Source organism: Elaeis guineensis, chromosome 9 (assembly GCF_000442705.2).
Source record: "Elaeis guineensis isolate ETL-2024a chromosome 9, EG11, whole genome shotgun sequence".
Taxonomy (NCBI): Eukaryota; Viridiplantae; Streptophyta; class Magnoliopsida; order Arecales; family Arecaceae; genus Elaeis; species Elaeis guineensis.
The window spans coordinates 81109383-81127139 of record NC_026001.2 but is presented as its reverse complement, the minus strand read 5'-3'; the positions used below and the strand labels follow the sequence as shown (position 1 = coordinate 81127139).

Sequence of the window (17757 nt, the reverse complement as noted above, 5' to 3'; positions counted from 1 at the left end):
AAACTTTTTTCTCTTCCCCCATTGTGCCACCACTATGATTTTCCACATCAGGCTTTTTCGTGTTTGACTGATTTTCCACATACTTGGCTCTATGGTTTTCATGTGCTATCACTCTCTTTTCACACACCACCTGTTGCCCATTAAATAGGCCACTTAATAGAGTCCTTTTTGGACTCTTCTTCTCTCTTTTTTTTTTTAATAGAATATGAGTCCCACATGAAGAGGGATTATACCCAACACACTATATCACCTGCAAATTGGAGGCACTGGACCAAGCTCGGGGACTCCTTGGGGTCAATGCTGACTATAAGATTTCTATCTTAGAATACGATCAAGCATGTCAACAATCAAAATGAAAAAGAGAGTGGATCGTAGATTACCTTGTTTGAGATTCTTTTTGTTAGGAAATCATTTGCTAACCTCTCTTTTTATGATGATTGCTATGCTTGCTGTTTTAAGAAGATGCAAAGGCCAAGTGATGCATTTGGTCTCAAAGCCTCTCCTCGCTAGCAAATCCAATAAATATTCTCATGAAAAACTATCGAAGGCTTTTTCAAAATCAATTTTTTTAAGGGCCCTTTTAGATTTGGATATGTTACAATAACTAATAACTTCATTGATCATAAAATAATCTTCAAAGATTAAGTGACCTTTAATGAGGGCTATTTGAGGAGCTACCAAATGGCCGATGGCTTTGCTTAGTCTGATGGGCAAGACTTTGGAGAAGATCTTGATGATCCCATGTAGGCTAATGGGTCTAAAGTCTCTTACCATTATATGTCCGTTCTACTTCTCATTGCTTGGAAGAAACACGCTAGAGCTGATTTGCTTGTCTCCCAATAGCATTGGTAGAACAAAGCCAAAAATCTTCTAGCTTAGGAGCGTTGTCCCTGGCCAAGCTAAACACAGCAAAGCTAACTTCTTCTTTGGTGAAGTTAGCATCTAAGAATTTGAGATCCATAGGTCCTTTTGGATATAACTTATCCTAATCTACTTGGACTTGTTCGTTGTTGCTCGAGCCCAAGATGGATGTATAATAAGTCAAGGCTTGATAGAGATCGTTTTGATTTATGATGGTCTTACCGTTATTAGAGATCTCCAAGATTTCATTCTCTCTCTTTTGATTACTTTTATATATATGAAAGAATTTGGAAGGTGTTTGATTGAGAGGACTGGGGGTCTGGAATCGAAATCGGAATGGATGACTCCTATTCCAACCGTTTGGTTGGAAGGAGTTCAATTCTGATTCTGATTCCAGAATGGAATAGGAATGGCTCAATCTATATAGAACTCAATTCATACTTGTTGGAGCATGATCCCAGCTCCTCCCATGGACCTTGGGTGCAGCGGAACCAGCAATGAACAAATTTGGAGACTTCTGGACTCGATCGAAGGCCCTTGATGAAATCAGCCTGATTGCTGTCTTCTTCGTCAGCCTTTCTTCTAGATGAAGAATGCCTCTAAAATCATCTCTAAAAAATACAAGATCTGGTACCCAACTAGATCAGGCCTGGACCGAGGTCTTCCAATTTATAGATCTTGAATCAGGATATTCTAGATAGGGAAAAAGGTAGATGGAGACAGACCTTGCAGATCTGTCCTGCTGCAGCCTTTCCTGTAGATCTATTGATGGAGATCTCACCCGCACCTCAAACGACCTCAGATCAACTCTAGATCTTAAAGAAACTTGTACCAACCTCTTCGCAAGAGATTTCAGATCCTGGACCTGATGTTTGGATGGCTGCAAGAGAGGGAGAGGAGAGAGAGTTGGTGGCATAAAGGGGGAGGGGGCTAGCGCCTCCCCTTACTTTCCTGCCTTTTTGGGCCTGGCGGCAAGAAACCTTAGGGTTTCTTGCTCCTGGGGTGTGGAGAATGGCTGGAGAGAGAGGGAGAAGAGAGAGAGAGACTTGGAAGAAAGAGTTCTGTATTCCTTGGCTTAATCAACCTATACAGTACATGTATATATAAACACAAGGTCAAGTGACCCAAACCCAAAACTCCCTTGACCAACTCTATGGGAGATTAGGTTAACCCAAGCCCATGTACACCCATGACTCGACCTAATCTCACCTATCCTGGGCCCAGACCTGGCCCATAAAGAGTTGGTCCCTTGAGGCCCACATAACCTAGACCTCAAGAATCCGAAAGGCCCACAGCCTTTCAACCTAGGGCCCAACTAGCCCTGGAGCCTCCATGAAGCCCTCATGAATGATGGACCTTGGCCTTAGCCTTGGTCCCCTGGGCCTTGGGCACACCACCTGGATCACAACAGTCTCTACCTTGGTGTCCCAAGGTCTCAACCAGCTCCACTCTGTCCATCAGCCGAATCAGCTCAACACATCTCTGAAAGCTGTCCCGTGGAAGTACCTTCGTAAGTGCATCAGCTGGATTCTCCTTGGTGTGTACCTTTACCAGCTCCACCTCGCCATCCTCCACAAGCTCCCTAATTCGATGATACCGAATATCGATGTGCTTTGTCCTTGCATGATAGACTGAGTTCTGTGCTAATAGAAGTACACTCTGGCTATCACAGTGCACTCTAATGGCCTCCTGAGTAAGGCCCATCTCCGTCAACAAATCCTTCAGCCAAATTGCCTCCTTAGCTACTTCTGTCAGCCCGATGTACTCTGCCTCTGTAGTGGATAGGATCGTGATAGGCTGCAGACTCGATCTCCAAGAAATAGGACCTCCATACAGGCTAAAGATGAAGCCTATCGTAAACCTCTGGGTATCCACATCTCCATCAAAATCTGCATCTACATAACCACCAATCAACCCCTGAGCCTCCCTGGATATGTCAGAGTATCCCACTGCACCTCCTCGCTGTCCGTAGCAGATGCCAACTCTAACTGAACCCGCCAGGTATCTGAATATCCACTTCAGAGCTCTCCAGTGCTCCCTGCCAGGCTGCGCCATGAACCTACTAATCTGACTCACTGCATGGGCGATGTCTGGCCTACAACAGACCATCGCATACATCAAGCTCCCAACTCCTGAAGCATAAAGAATCATCTCCATCTCCTGAGCCTCCACCTCAGTCTGTGGCACCATGATCTTCGAGAGTCTGAAGTGACCGGCAAGTGGCAGCTCCGTCGGTTTTGCTCCCTTCATCCCGAACCTCTCTAAGACCTTCTGTATGTAGCCCCCCTGAGATAGATGCAGCACCCTCCGGGCTCGTCTCTGAAAATCTCCATGCCTAGGATCTTCCTTGCAGGGCCCAAATCCTTCATCTCAAACTCCCGAGATAAGGATGCCTTCAAATCCTGCACAACCTTCCTACTCTTGCATGCTATAAGCATGTCATCCACATACAAGAGTAGGAACACCCTAGAACCATCCTCAAGAGACTGAACATAAACACACGGATCAAACTCGCACCTGGAAAGTCCAATGCTGCGCACATAGGAGTCGAACCGCTTGTACCATTGCCTCGACGACTACTTCAGCCCATACAGCGACTTCTGCAACAAACAAACCTTTCCCTCTGATCCTGGATCCCTAAAACTGGGTGGCTGCTCTATGTAAATCCTCTCCTCCAAATGCTCATGGAGGAACGCCGTCTTGACATCCATCTGCTCCAGCTCTAAATCCTGAGCTGCTACAATGCTCAGCAATACTCTGATGGAAATATGTCTGACGATGGGAGAGAAGATCTCGCTGAAGTCGATGCCTTACTTCTGGAAGTATCCCTTGGCCACTAACCTCGCCTTGAATCTGATACCTCCCTGCTCTGAAGGCCCTTCCTTGCGACTGTAGACCCATTTGCAGCCAATGGGCCTCTTCCCATGTGGCAACTGCACCAATCACCACATCTGATTCTGATGGAGAGACTGCATCTCCTCGGACATCGCCTGGACCCACCGCTCTCTGTCCTGGCTCTCAATAGCCTCCTGATACATATATGGGTTTCCATTCACTGTCACCAGGGCATATGACAGCATCTCCTCGAAGCCATATCGGTCCGGTTGCCTAATGGTCCTCTTGGGCTTGTGTAGGGCAACATCGATATCAGTCCTCGGTCCAGCTCGCTCCTGCTGGACCTCTCTGCCTCGATCATCCGTCCGAGTCCTCTCCACCTATGGAGACACCTTAGGTAGGTTCTCCATCTGAATGTCATGTCCTCTCGTAGTACCTGCAAGAGGCAAAATCAAAGAGGTAAGCTATCCAGCAGTGCCCTGCTGGACCTCCTCCTGCTCCTGCTGCTCCTCCATGCCTGCTCGCCTCTGTAGGAGTGACTCCTCATCAAAAGTCACATCCCGACTAATGATGACCTTCTTTTCCAAGGGATCCCACAACCTGTATCCTTTAACTCCTCACGGATAGCCTAGAAACACCGTCTTGCGTGATCTAGCATCTAGCTTGCTCCGCTCACCAGCTCCAATGTGCACATAGGCCGTGCACCCAAATACCCGTAGATGGCCTAGCCCAACTATCCTCCTAGACCACACCTCCTCTGGAAGCCTGCCATCCAACTTGGTGTGTGGTGATCGATTGACCAAGTAACCCACCGCGTCAACTGTGTCAACCCAGAATGCCTTTGGAAGCCCTGCCTGCAGCCTCATGCATCGTGCCTTTTCCAGAAGTATTCTGTTCATCCTCTCGACCACCCCATTCTGCTGTGGAGTCTCCTTAACTGAGAAGTGTCTCCTGATCCCACACTCCTTATAGTAATCCTGGAACTCTCTGCTGGTGTACTCTCCGTCATTGTCTGACCTCAGACACTTCACGCTCCTCCTCTACTCCTTCTCCACCTCAGCTCTCCAGATCTTGAACTTGGTGAAGACCTCTGACTTCTCTCTCATGAAGTAAATCTAGAGTTTTCTTGAGAAATCATCAATCAGGGTCATGAAGTATCTGGCCCCATTCCTAGCTGAAACTGGGGCTAGTCCCCACACATCCGTGTGTACTAACTCCAGAGGGACCACACTGCAGGCTATACTGATGTTGAACTGAACTCTCCTTTGCTTTTCCATCTGGCAAGGCTCACAGATCTCCCCTGTAGCACCATCCTCCAGATCAGAGATGAGTCCTCTCCTGCTCAACTCCCTCAGCCCCTTATCACCCATGTGGCCTAGGCGGTAGTGCCACATCCTGTAAGCCCCCTGCTGGTCCTGTGCTGCAACTGCTGCATCAGACTCTCCGATCACTACAAATCCCTCCATGCGATAGAGGTTATTGTCCAACCTCCTGCCTCTCATCACTACCATAGCTCCATTGGAGATGTTCAGTACTCCGCTTCTAGCCCTACTGCTGAAGCTGTATCCACTGCGCTCCAAGTAGCCTAGTGACACCAGATTCTTTTCCAGCTCCGGGACGTGCTTTACATTTATCAATGTCCTCATAATCCCATCAAACATCCTCACCCTGACTATCCCTATCCCAGCCACCTTGCAAGGATGATTGTCGCCTAAAGTCACTGATCCCTCATCTGTCTTGGTGTATGTCGCAAACCAAGACCTGTGTGGTGTGTAGTGATGTGAGGATGCAGAGTCTAGTGTCCACTCCTCTGTGTAATACCTGTGACCATCTGATACCACAAGTAGATCATCCTCCACCTGCTGCCCAGCAACTGCACTCACTGATTCTGAGCCACTTCTTTCTCCCTTCTTGCTCTTCTATAGTAGACATTCTCGCTTGAAGTGTCCGAACTCATTGCACTTGAAGTATTTCATCTCTTTCTTTCCCTTCCTGGACTTGGACCGCTCCCTGGACTTACTTCTGGCTCTGCCTCTACCTGTCCTCTCCCCTACTGCCAAACCCTCCTGGGGAGCCCGATCTCTGGTCAACTTTTTTCTTTGCTCATTAGACCTCAGCACCGAGACCATGTCTTATATTTCAGAGTCTCCTTGCCGTAGAGCAGTGTAGTCACCAAAGAGTCATATGATCCTGACAGTGAACACAAAAGCAACAGGGACTTGTCCTCCTCATCCAGCTTTACCCCGATATTCATCAACTCCATACACAACTGATCGAACCTCTGAATGTGGCCAATCACATCAGATCCCTCCTGCATCCGAAGACTGTACAACCTCTTCTTCAGTATTAGCTTGTTGCACATATTCTTCCCCATATATATGGTGTGCAACTTCGACCAAAGGCCCTTTGGGGTCTTTTCTTCTAGTACCGAATACAACGCCGCATCCGCCAAACATCTTCTGATCACCGAGCATACTTTCTTCTCCAACGATGCCCACTATCTATCTGTCATTCCCTCAGGCTTCTCATCCAAAGCCTGATCCAGATCTGCTTGCACCAAAAGATCTCCACCCAAATTTTTTACATGAAAAAATTTCTCTTGCCATCAAACTTCTCAAAATCGACCTTCATATTGCTGTCCATGACTAGATCCAAGCCAAACAAGCAATATAAAATCAAGAAGTGTAGAATATACCTTGATGGTACCTTGCTGAAAATTTTCAGCACTTGGGATCTTCAACTTCTCGCGCTTGGAACCGCTTCCTTACCATCGTGGCTCTGATACCAACTGTTGGAGCACGATCCAGGCTCCTCCCACGGACTTTGAGTGTAACGGAACCAGCAACGAACAAATCTGGAGACTTCTGGACTCGATAGAAGGCCCTTCACAAAATCAGCCTGGTTGCTGTCTTTTTCGTCAGCCTTTCGTTCCAGATGAAGAACGCCTCTGAAATCACCTCTAAAAAATTCAAGATCTGGTATCCAATCAGATCAGGCCTGGACTGAGGTCTTCCAATTCATATATCTTAAATTAGAGCATTCTAGATAGGAAAGAAGGTAGATGGAGACAGACCTTACAGATCTGTCCTGCTGCAGCCTTTCCTGTAGATCTGTTGATGGAGATCTCATCCGTGCCTCAAACGATCTCAGATCAACTCCAGATCTGAGAGAAACTTGTACCAACCTCTTCACAAGAGATTTCAAATCCTGGACCTGATGTTTGGATGGCTGCAAGAGAGGGAGAGGAGAGAGAGTTGGTGGCACAAAGGGGAAGGGGGCTAGCGCCTCCCCTTACTTTCCTGCCTTTTTGGGCCTAGCGGCAAGAAACCCTAGGGTTTCTTGCTCCTGGGGCGTGGAGAATGGCTGGAGAGAGAGGGAGAAGAGAGAGAGAGACTTGGGAGAAAGAGTTCTATATTCCTTGGCTTAATCAACCTATACAGTACATGCATATATAAACACAGGGTCAAGTGACCCAAACCCAAAACTCCCTTGACCAACTCTATGGGAGATTAGATTAACCCAAGCCCATGTACACCCATGACTCGATCTAATCTCACATATCCTGGGCCCAGACCTGGCCCATAAAGAGTTGGTCCCTTGAGGCCCACATAATCTAGACCTCAAGAACCCGAAAGGCCCACAGCCTTTCAATATCGGGCCCAACTAGCCCTAGAGCCTCCATGAAGCCCTTATGAATGATGGACATTGGCCTTAGCCTTGGTCTCCTGGGCCTTGGGCACACCACCTGGATCACAACAATACTCTTCTCTATGGATTTAAATTTTCATTCCAATTCCGATTCCGATTTCGATTCCGATCACGAACTAAATGCTTCGGAGGATATGACCATTTCGATTCTCATTCCCATTTTGATTTCGATTGCGAACCAAACAGGTATTTTGATCTCCCTCTTTCAACCACTGGTTCCTGGATAGTATGATTCCTCTTGGCAAATATAGCTTTCTAACAAAGCTTTGACGTTGCCTCTTTGTTTATGCTGATCTGCAGTCAAGCCACCTTCTTCTTTCTACTTGTCTAATTCGTTGATTTTGGCAATCAGCTCTTTCTTTTTGGTAAATATATTTCCGATATTAGTTTTGCTCCATTGCCTTAGGCTTTTCCTCGAAAAATGGAGCTTACTTACCAGTGATGTAGTGAGGTTTGTAGAATTTGGAGCATTCTCCCATCGCGTTCTTATCGGGTTATCCAAACCCGGATAAGAGTAACAGTAATTTTCGAACTGAAATAGTTTTTGCAATGTAGTTCGCTTCTGAAATTGTGAGTAATGAGATAGAAGTAGTGCTATATGACTGGATGGTATCCTTACTAGGGGCAGAGAGAGGTGAGAGGGAATTGATTATGCCACCTAGTATCCACAAAACAATGATCCAGCCTTACTAAATTGACTTGCTCTCTGAAGTTTGACCACGTGTATCTCCGGCCAGTTAGGTTGATTTCAATGACTCCAAGTTCATTAATTTATCTGTTGAACTCCCTTGATGCAGATGCACTGCTCATCGATCCAAATCTTTCAGAGGGCCGTCTAATGACATTAAAGTCGCCCATTATTATCCAAGGCTCCTTGATAATTTGTTTGATTGATTTTAGTTCTTCGAAGAGCCTCAGACGGTCATGCTGCTTTTGTGGCCTATAGATGTTGGTAGTGGTCCATCGTAAATGACTACGAATTAGGGAGAACTAGGTGCTTATACCGAATTCGTCTAGGTGTAGAGGGTTTTCTTGTACTTTTGAGCTGATCCAACATGCGAGCATTCCTCCTGAGGATCCTTTGGCATCTCTCATTTGCCACTTGCCAAAGCTAGTGCCACAGGCCGAGAATAAAAGCTTGAGATCAAAAGTCCTCAACTTCATTTCTTGAAAACAAACAATGTAACATTTAGATTCTCTGATTGTTTGCTACCACTCTTCTTTTGGATGCCCGTCCAAGGGCTTTTACATTCCAACCAAGCATTGTCATTTCACCCAGTGAACAAAACTAGAAGGAGAATAGTGATTGTTGGATTTAAAAGAAATAGCAAGGATAATGAGTTGGAAGAAAACAACTTTTGATATTGGGTGCTCCAAAAGAGAGCTTACATGGGAAACTACATGAAAGAAACAAAGGGTAACGAGCTAGTGGAAGTAGCTGTAGCATAAAACAAAAGGTGCTTTTGGTGGTTAACATTTTATGGAGTTGGTTTGAACTGCCACAAAGGCGTTTCGAAAAGGTAGCAGTCAAGGATAGCTTATCTTCTTCAAACTGCAGTCTTTACCACTTCCAGTGATAGCTGGCTTCTTGCATCTTCGGAGTTCTAGATTCTTCATTTTCTGAACTGGGATTGCCGAGTCATCCACCTGGAGCCCAATTGAATGAGGTCTCCAGTTGTTAATGAGTTAATGAAAAAGATATCCTCCCCTTTCAGATTTTGCTCCTTAAGACCTAGTATTTATATCTTTTTTCTTTTGATTCCAGAACTACATGGGTGCTTGGTTGGAGGAGAGTGGGAGTCTGAAATTGAAATGGAAATGGGTAACTTCCATTCTAACCATTTGGTTGGGATGAATTCCATTCCGATTCCAGGATGGAATGGGAATAGTCCAATCTACATAAAACTCAATCTCTATTCTCTTCTATGGATTTAAATTTTCATTCCGATTCCGATTTCAATCACGAACCAAGTACTTTGGAAGATTTGATCATTCTGATTTCGATTCCAAGCCATTACGGTTCTCATTTCAATTCCAATTTTGATCGCGAACAAAGCAAACAGGAGTGCATGGGAGGAGGATTTGTTCTTGGATGGTAAGATCTCAATGGTTTGCTGCGCTAAGGTGATTTAGTATGGCAGCAAGCTTGCACCACGGTGGCTATATTATGGTGCATATTGCGATGGTCATTTGCCGAATTAGTGGTTGTTAGAGTGGCCATAGGTGGCTGTTTGAAGCCATGGGTAGCTGAGCCCTTTTCCTACCCATAGAGCATTTCAAGTGACTTATTTGTCCTCAACCAAATATATATAGTAAGACCCAATCCTTAATAAATCTAACATGTCAAATCCAATAATTATAATTTTAATGATTAATTTTTAAAATAATTTATATAACTATATTAATAAAAAAATTTAATTACTTAACAGTCTTATCCAACGTCGAGGCTTAACCAAATCCAAACTATTTCCATCTAAATAGAACTCCACGTTATAACCCATATTGGGTCGAAGCTTTAAATCATACTAGATGCATTTACAATTGTGGTCAGAAAAACTGACCTATAGCTAATGTTTAACTAAAAGGTTTTTGAAACCCAAACTTGACTCAAATTGGTTGCTTCAACTTCTGCCCCCTCAAAATGCATGGATATATGTATTTACATATGTATGTATGCCTGTATGTTGTACATATATATATATATATAGAGAGAGAGAGAGAGAGAGCGCACGCGGGTAGGCTAGGATTAGGTCAAGTGCATACCAGTCAAATCTAACTAGGTAAATGTTAGACAATAAGGGTTCGACATTGGTGATTCGAAATATTGGATGAGATCTACTATCTCTAGTTACTTACATATCAAAAATTATATATTTTAGAGACATTAGTCTATGCATCAAGTGGTCAAAAAATATATATTATTTTATTAAATATAAGATAAAAATTTTTAAATCATACAACTTTTGATATCTAAGCAATTTAGAGATACTAAATTATATCTAACAGCATGGCCATTGACATTATACCCCCATAATCCAATATTTAAATATTAATATTGTTATATAAGCAATACTGTAATAGATTAAGGATGGTTTTATCATTTTAAAAATATTAGGCAGTTTATTTCAATTATCTAGTTATTTCAAAATTTTAACGATCAAATGGAACCTAGCATAAACGGTTACCATAACTATATGCGGTGTAATAAAATTGACGTGAAATATACCACACTATCCCATTGGATGTAGTCCCCACTTTTCAATACTCATTAAATGTCTGTATTTCTTCTTTTTAGTTTGAAATTTTTCAATAATGAAAATATCCCTCTTTTTTATAACTTTCTGTTTCTAGAAAGTCATAGGATTTTGCTAGGGTGCTTCAAAAGTCATTTTTATCTTTTTCTTTTTTATCTATTATAAACTATCAGATTAAATATGAATTGTTTAGATTTCAGTTTGATGGATTACTCGTGTGCATGGCTGGTACAGTAAATATTTCAAAGATTAGGATTATTTTAGTTCATAATATTTTTTTCCCTCAAAAAGCCTTCTTTCCCTCCTTCGGCCACCACGGGGGGAGAGAAGCCATGGGCACTAGGGATTGGGAGGCAGCGGTGCGGTGAAGCAATGGGCCGGGGCTGGTGGGTGGGAAGGTGGCCGAGAGTGTAGATTCTCTCTCTATTTTCTCTCTCTAAATCTTTCTCTCTTTTTGTGGATTTTATCTCTCTAGAATCTTTCTACTCTCTCTCTGACTGCATCACGGATCTTAGGATAAACTTAAGATGAAAATAAGATGATCCCAGCCCGAGATCGCGAGCAGGAGTCACGGCAACCCCGCATACTTATGAAGAACTCTCTCCATAAGCATGCAAGGCATCTCATCATGATATCAATGCATCACAGCGAAACAAATTCAAATAATTATTATTCACTTTAATTTAAGTAATTAAATCAAATATCTTACATCCAATAAAAATTTTACTAAAAATAAAACAATAAATCTAAGTTCAATGAAGTTGACAATACTAAATCTCACCTCTAAAAGCTCTGTCCCAATATTTCTTCCCACGCTCGAAATTAATTATCTAAATCTGAAAAATAGAAAGAAAGGTAATGAGCTAGACAGCTCAGTAAGTAACAAATATCTCAACTAGATATTTCAGATATTATATAATTTTAAGAATAATGTTGCAAATAAATATAAAAATATATTTCATGCTGATTTAATTCAAATTCAATATTTTCAAGTATTTACATATAATATAATCATAAATTCAATTCAATTCAAAAATACTCGTAACTCACAGCCTCGACTATGACCAACGTTTAACCCTCATTGACGGGGTCCACAGAATACTAGCGCACAACCCCCACTGGCAGGATCCACAAATATCAGCGCACAACCCCCACTGGCAGGGTCCACTGAGTACCAACGTATAATCTCCATTGACGGGGCCCACTGAAACATAGTTAGGCTGAGAGCATAAATCCAATCTGTATCAAAACACTTTTGTATCTAATATATCATAATTTTTCACTGAACATGTGCATAATCGACGTACCATAATATTTCAAAAGCACTTTTCTTTCAAAATATAATTTCATAAATCATGCATAATTCATGCATAATTTCAGAGAATAATTATTTATTTTCAGAATAATATGAAATATCTCGAGAAGATGATTCATTACTTACCTTTCACAGAGCACTGGATGAATAGATCGACTAACTTCTAGGAGATTCTTCAGTGCCTATTATCCAAAATTATATTTTTACATTAATTTTAATTTAAAAATAAATCTAAACAAATCCAAATCAAAACCTCACTTAAAATCAGACTCTTCCCTAAACTCAATCAAAATCATCAAAATGAAGCCTTTCACTACGCTAATCCTAGAGGAATAACTTTGGAGAGAGAAATCCATCAAGAGAGAGAAATAATCTAGAGAGAAAAAATTTTAGAGAGAGAAATAGAGAGAGAAAGTCCAATTTCAGAGAGAGGAAGTAAGGGTTCAGACTGAAAGAAGAGAGAGAAGAGAGAGAAACTCTCTCTCTCCCATTCATTATTTATTTATTTATTTATATATATATATATTATTATTTTTTCTTTTCTTTTCTCTTTTTCTTCTTTTTCTTCTTTTTCTTTTCTTTTCTTTTCTCTTTTTCTTCTTTTTCTTTTCTTTTCTTCTCTCGGGCTCCTTCCAGGCCGAATAGGGACCGGCGATCCCTCCTTTTGCCGAGCCATTCAGGCCGCGGCCACCACGATGGAGGCTGGCGGCAGAAGGGAGCCACTCCCCCGGTTATGGAGAGACATGGCCGACGGTCGATTGCGATCGCCGGCGCCGGAAAATTCAAAGGAAAAGAGATCAAAACAGGGGTCTCTTTTCCATCCAAGAATCGGCGACTCCCGTCGCTGGCAGCCGCGCACAAGGGCACGGGAGGAAGGGGAAAGAAGAGAGGAAGAGAAGGGAAACTCACCTTGGTCTCTGGTGACCCCACCGGCGAGCAATCACGGCAAGAACAAAACGGTGTCCGCGGCTCCGATCGGAAAAAAACAGGGAGAAAGAGATGGGTAGAGGGCCGATGTTCGGTTTCTAGGGAAAGGAGAGGTCTTCTTATAGAGGGCCCTAGGACTTCGAGAGGTCCTAGGACTCCCGATTCACCCAGGTCACGTCGGAGAAGAAGACTCCATCGGGAGTCTTCTTCCCAATTTTCCCTGTTTTTGTTTGTTTTTTTTTAAATTTATTATTGCTTTGAGATTTGTGTGGTTGAGAATTGGGGTACTATAGGAGGCATCGATATTGAATACAGGGAAAGAGAGTGGAGAAGCCGTGGACTACTAGGGGGTTAGGGGGTGGTGGCTCGGAAGAGGCATGGGCCATCGGAGGGGGGAGGGTGTGGACCACCAGGGGTTTGGGGGGGTGGGTCAAAGGAGGCGTCGGTCTCGCGGAGAGGGGAAAGGGTGGCGCAAAGAAGTGGAGGACCACCAGGGGTTTGGAGGGGTGGGTCAAAGGAGGCGTCGGTCTCGCGAAGAAGAGAGGGGGTGGCACAGAGAAGTGGAGGAGACGTGGGGGGGGGGGGGGCGCAAGGGGGTGGGTGGTGGCACGGGGTGGGCAAAGATTGTCTAGGAGGAGGAAGGGGGCAGCATGGGGGTGGGACGGACCTGAGGGGGGGCGGTGCAGTAGAAGCACCGATTGGGGGGAGGGGGTGGGGTAAGAGCGTCGAGAAGGGGGGAGGGGGCAGTGCGGCATGGTTGTAGGAGGTGGGAGGTGCGTGGGGGGGGGGAGGAGTTGGTGGGGGGCGGTGAGGGTGGGGTTAAGGGCGTTGTTGGGGTGGGGCGCGAGCATGGGGTTGGGGGGGTGGGTGAAGACTACCGGAGAGAGAGGAAAGGGGTGGCATGGCAGTGGAACGGACTAGAGGAGGGCCGGCATAGCAGAAACACCGGTTGGGGGGGAGGGGGGAGGAGAAGATCACCGGAGAGGGAAGGTCGTGGCCAACACGGGGTGGGAGAGATCGATAGAAAAAAATAAATAAATAAACTATCTAAGATTTTTTATATAATAAAATATTATAAAAAAAGTATCATAATAAAATTCGAAAGATATAATATGTCTTCAGAATGTTATAACAGGCTATGGGACGTCATAAACAGACTATAGGATGTCATAATTTTTTAGAATAGAAAAATATTTTATCATTCAAAATTTTAAATTAAAAAATAAAATTAATATATTTAATTTATATAATTAATATATTTAATTTATATTAAAAAATATAGCTACGTGGTCTAATGAAAAAAAAGCAGTGCACTGTTATTGCACGCATGTGGTGCACAAAAAATTACTCCACCACCTTATACCACAATTGCTGTGGCACAATTTACAACAGTCGCCAAGTAGGGGCTCGTTTACTCTATGCCCACTAAGTCGCCACCAACGTATGGGCCCTAACCGACCCGTCCTCGTCAACGCTAGGCCGGACCGGTCTCCCACCGGTCCACGGTCCACCCAGAAGTCAATATTAATTAAAATATTAATTACAAACGTCAATAGCCGTGCAACCATACCAGAAAGTCGGCATTCCAGCACTACCGTCTTCCACTGCCGCTTCCCCTCCTCCGCGCTCCACACGTTTCCATCCACCCAATCATACGCTCCATCACTCAAATGGCAGCCCACCCGAAAGCCGGTTGGTTCCCACTCTCTTCTCACAGCTCACCTTAAGCTAAAGTAGTCCGCGATATAATATAACAAGGACTTTTCCTAAATTAGTTAGCTAACCATCAATTAACACTAAACCACGTGCTAATTACATCTTATTCTTAAATTAATTAGTTTAATTATACGCTAGTATTATTGCCGACTGAGAGAAGCTCGAGCGAAATCGAGCGACGTTCTCTCCGCTCCCTTCTTCGCCTCCTAATCCTCCACTTCGATTCGAAACAGTTAAAACCCGAAGAAAAATGGTGATCTCCGATCGAAAAAGAAACCCTGATCGCCAGATCGGGCTCTCCCTCCTCCTCCTCGTCGCCGCCTCCCTCTTCTTCGCCGTCGCCGTCCTCTTCCTCCTTCCCACCACCACCTTCTCCTCCACCGCCGCCGCGACGGATGGAGCCACGGAGATATCCTCAGATCCGTACTTCTCCGGTATCCCGTCAATCCGGCGATCGGTGCTCGCCGTCCGATCTGACCCCCTCCGGGAGCGCGCGAACCTGATACGCAAGCAGGCCAGCGATCACGCCGCCGTCGCAGCGGCGTACGCCTCGTACGCTCGCAAGCTCAAGCTGGAGAACTCGAAGCAGGTGCGTCTCTTCGCGGAGCTTAGCCGGAACTTCTCCGCCCTCCTCGTGGCCCACCGGCCTCTCCTCGACACCGCCGCCCCGCTCGACGAGGCCGGCCTCTTCCGCTTCGAGCGCGAGCTCAAGGATCGCATCCGCGCCGCCCGGCAGCTCATCGCCGATGCCAAGGACGCCTTCGACAACCAGCTGAAGATCCAAAAGCTCAAAGACACCATCTTTGCCGTCAACGAGCAGCTTTCCAAGGCCAAGAAGCAGGGCGCCTTCTCCAGCCTCATCGCCGCCAAGTCCATCCCCAAGAGCCTCCACTGCCTCGCCATGCGCCTCATGGAGGAGCGCATCGCCCGCCCCGACCTCTACACCGACCCCTCTTCTCCTCCCCCCGAGCTCGACGACCCCCGCCTCTACCACTACGCCATTTTCTCCGACAACGTCCTTGCCGCCTCCGTCGTCGTCAACTCCGCCGTCCGCAACGCCAGGGAGCCCTGGAGGCACGTCTTCCATGTCGTCACGGACCGCATGAACATTGGCGCCATGCAGGTGATGTTCCGCCACAAGGACTACAATGGCGCCCACATTGAGGTCAAGGCCTTCGAGGACTACAAGTTCCTCAACTCCTCCTATGTGCCTGTCCTCCGGCAGCTCGAATCTGCCAACCTTCAAAGGTTCTACTTTGAGAACAAGCTCGAGAATGCCACCAAGGACACCACCAACATGAAGTTCCGGAATCCCAAGTACTTGTCCATGCTCAACCATCTCAGGTTCTACTTGCCGGAGATGTACCCGAAGCTGCACAGGATTCTGTTCTTGGACGATGATGTGGTCGTGCAGCGGGACCTCACGGGCCTATGGAAGATTGATATGGAAGGGAAGGTGAATGGGGCGGTGGAGACGTGCTTCGGGTCGTTCCACCGGTATGCCCAGTACATGAACTTCTCACACCCATTGATCAAGGAGAGGTTCAGTCCCAAGGCTTGCGGTTGGGCGTATGGAATGAACTTCTTCGATCTTGATGCATGGAGGAGGGAGAAGTGTACCGAGCAGTACCATTACTGGCAGAATCTGGTAAGTTGGTACCTTATAAATTGCCTAACTTTTTTTGGATTGTCTTAATTTAGGATTAAATTGTGGCTGTCGACATGCTTTAATTTATAAATCTTGCTTATTATTCTTCTGAGCTAGCAAAACTAACATATAAGCTTGAAGTTAAAACTTGTATTTTATTACTGGAATGTGTTATTCTTGCTAGCTTACATGCAATGAATTGGTAGATTGGTTTAGACTAGGAAATGTCTCCATATTGGTATTTAATCAATAATTTAGTGAGTTTTTCATTTGTAAGAATAGGATTGTGCTCATTTGGGCACGCTTTGTATTTGTATATAACAGGGATTATCCATAAAAAGCTGTCCACAAGAATTTTCTAACATGAAGAATGTAGATATAATCCTTGATTAATGATTTATTCTAAGAATATCAGTGAAAAAGAACAAATAAACTAGCATTTGAGTTAGTATACTCTGACATAGATTTTACATGGCACTTCGCTTTTCTTAAGATATAAATTCTTTGCCAATCTTAATTGATGTATATCAAGACGTGCTCTATTTTATGTATTCCAATGCCCATCAAGATTGAGCTATAATGCTGGATGATTTTAGAACATTAGGAGGCTCTATATGAAAATCTTCATGATAATGTTCTCCATTCTTTGGTCCTTTACTGCTATACTGCATCTCATACGTTGATAATTTGGAGGTTGTTTGAAACTTTTGTAGAATGAGAACCGAACATTGTGGAAATTGGGAACCCTGCCACCAGGCTTGATCACATTTTACTCGACAACAAAACCCTTGGACAAATCTTGGCATGTGCTTGGGCTTGGATATAATCCAAGCATAAGCATGGAAGAAATAAAGAATGCTGCTGTTGTACATTTCAATGGGAATATGAAACCCTGGCTAGATATTGCCATGAACCAGTTCCGACACCTCTGGACAAAGTATGTGGACTATGATATGGAGTTTATCCACCAATGCAATTTTGCATCATAAAGGAGAGTGCGCATAGCCAGAGCCTCTATGGAAAACCAAGAAGTATGGTAACAGTTAATATGGTTCGGCAACCTGTATTTGTTTTTTCGGCTTTGTTGCAGTCCCTTCAAATGATTAGATGCTCTTATGGATCAAGCTTAGACATGTTAAAAGTTTCTCCTAATTGTAATATTTTAGTTCTCTATTCAAAAACCTTTTGGCTTTATCCACATGCATCTAGTGTTATATCTTTGATACATTGGACTTATCTAATAACATTTTCAAAGGTCTCCTACCCCTTTTTGTAATATGCTTAAGAAATAATATTTTTTTGTCTAATTTAGCTAACTTCCATGTTTTGTGTTTCTCTGTGCTTTGTTGGTAATGGCACATCTAAATGCCATGACGTTATTATCAACATGTATTTTGTTTTTTTTTTTTATTGGTGTCATTTCTCTTTGTGACATTGATTATAATACTTCCATATAGAAACTTTATGTCCATTATTTATTAACTCATGTCAAT

General features: G+C 44.2%; 1 protein-coding gene across 1 annotated transcript; it reads left to right on the top strand.

The window, feature by feature from the left end:
• The first annotated feature begins 14762 nt into the window (after positions 1-14762).
• Positions 14763-17542, top strand: LOC105035085 (galacturonosyltransferase 8). Its single transcript, XM_010910495.4, has 2 exons — positions 14763-16264; positions 16978-17542. Exons 1-2 carry the CDS (start codon positions 14867-14869, stop codon positions 17251-17253), a joined length of 1674 nt encoding a protein of 557 aa, XP_010908797.1. The 5' UTR covers positions 14763-14866; the 3' UTR covers positions 17254-17542.
• Positions 17543-17757: the final 215 nt, after the last annotated feature.

Bases quoted from the DNA above. Each gene is read 5' to 3' on its own strand.
- LOC105035085 (XM_010910495.4), top strand. From the start codon at position 14,867: ATGGTGATCTCCGATCGAAAAAGAAACCCTGATCGCCAGATCGGGCTC. The intron at 16,265-16,977 runs GTAAGTTGGTAC...AAACTTTTGTAG, and splicing joins ACCATTACTGGCAGAATCTG to AATGAGAACCGAACATTGTG.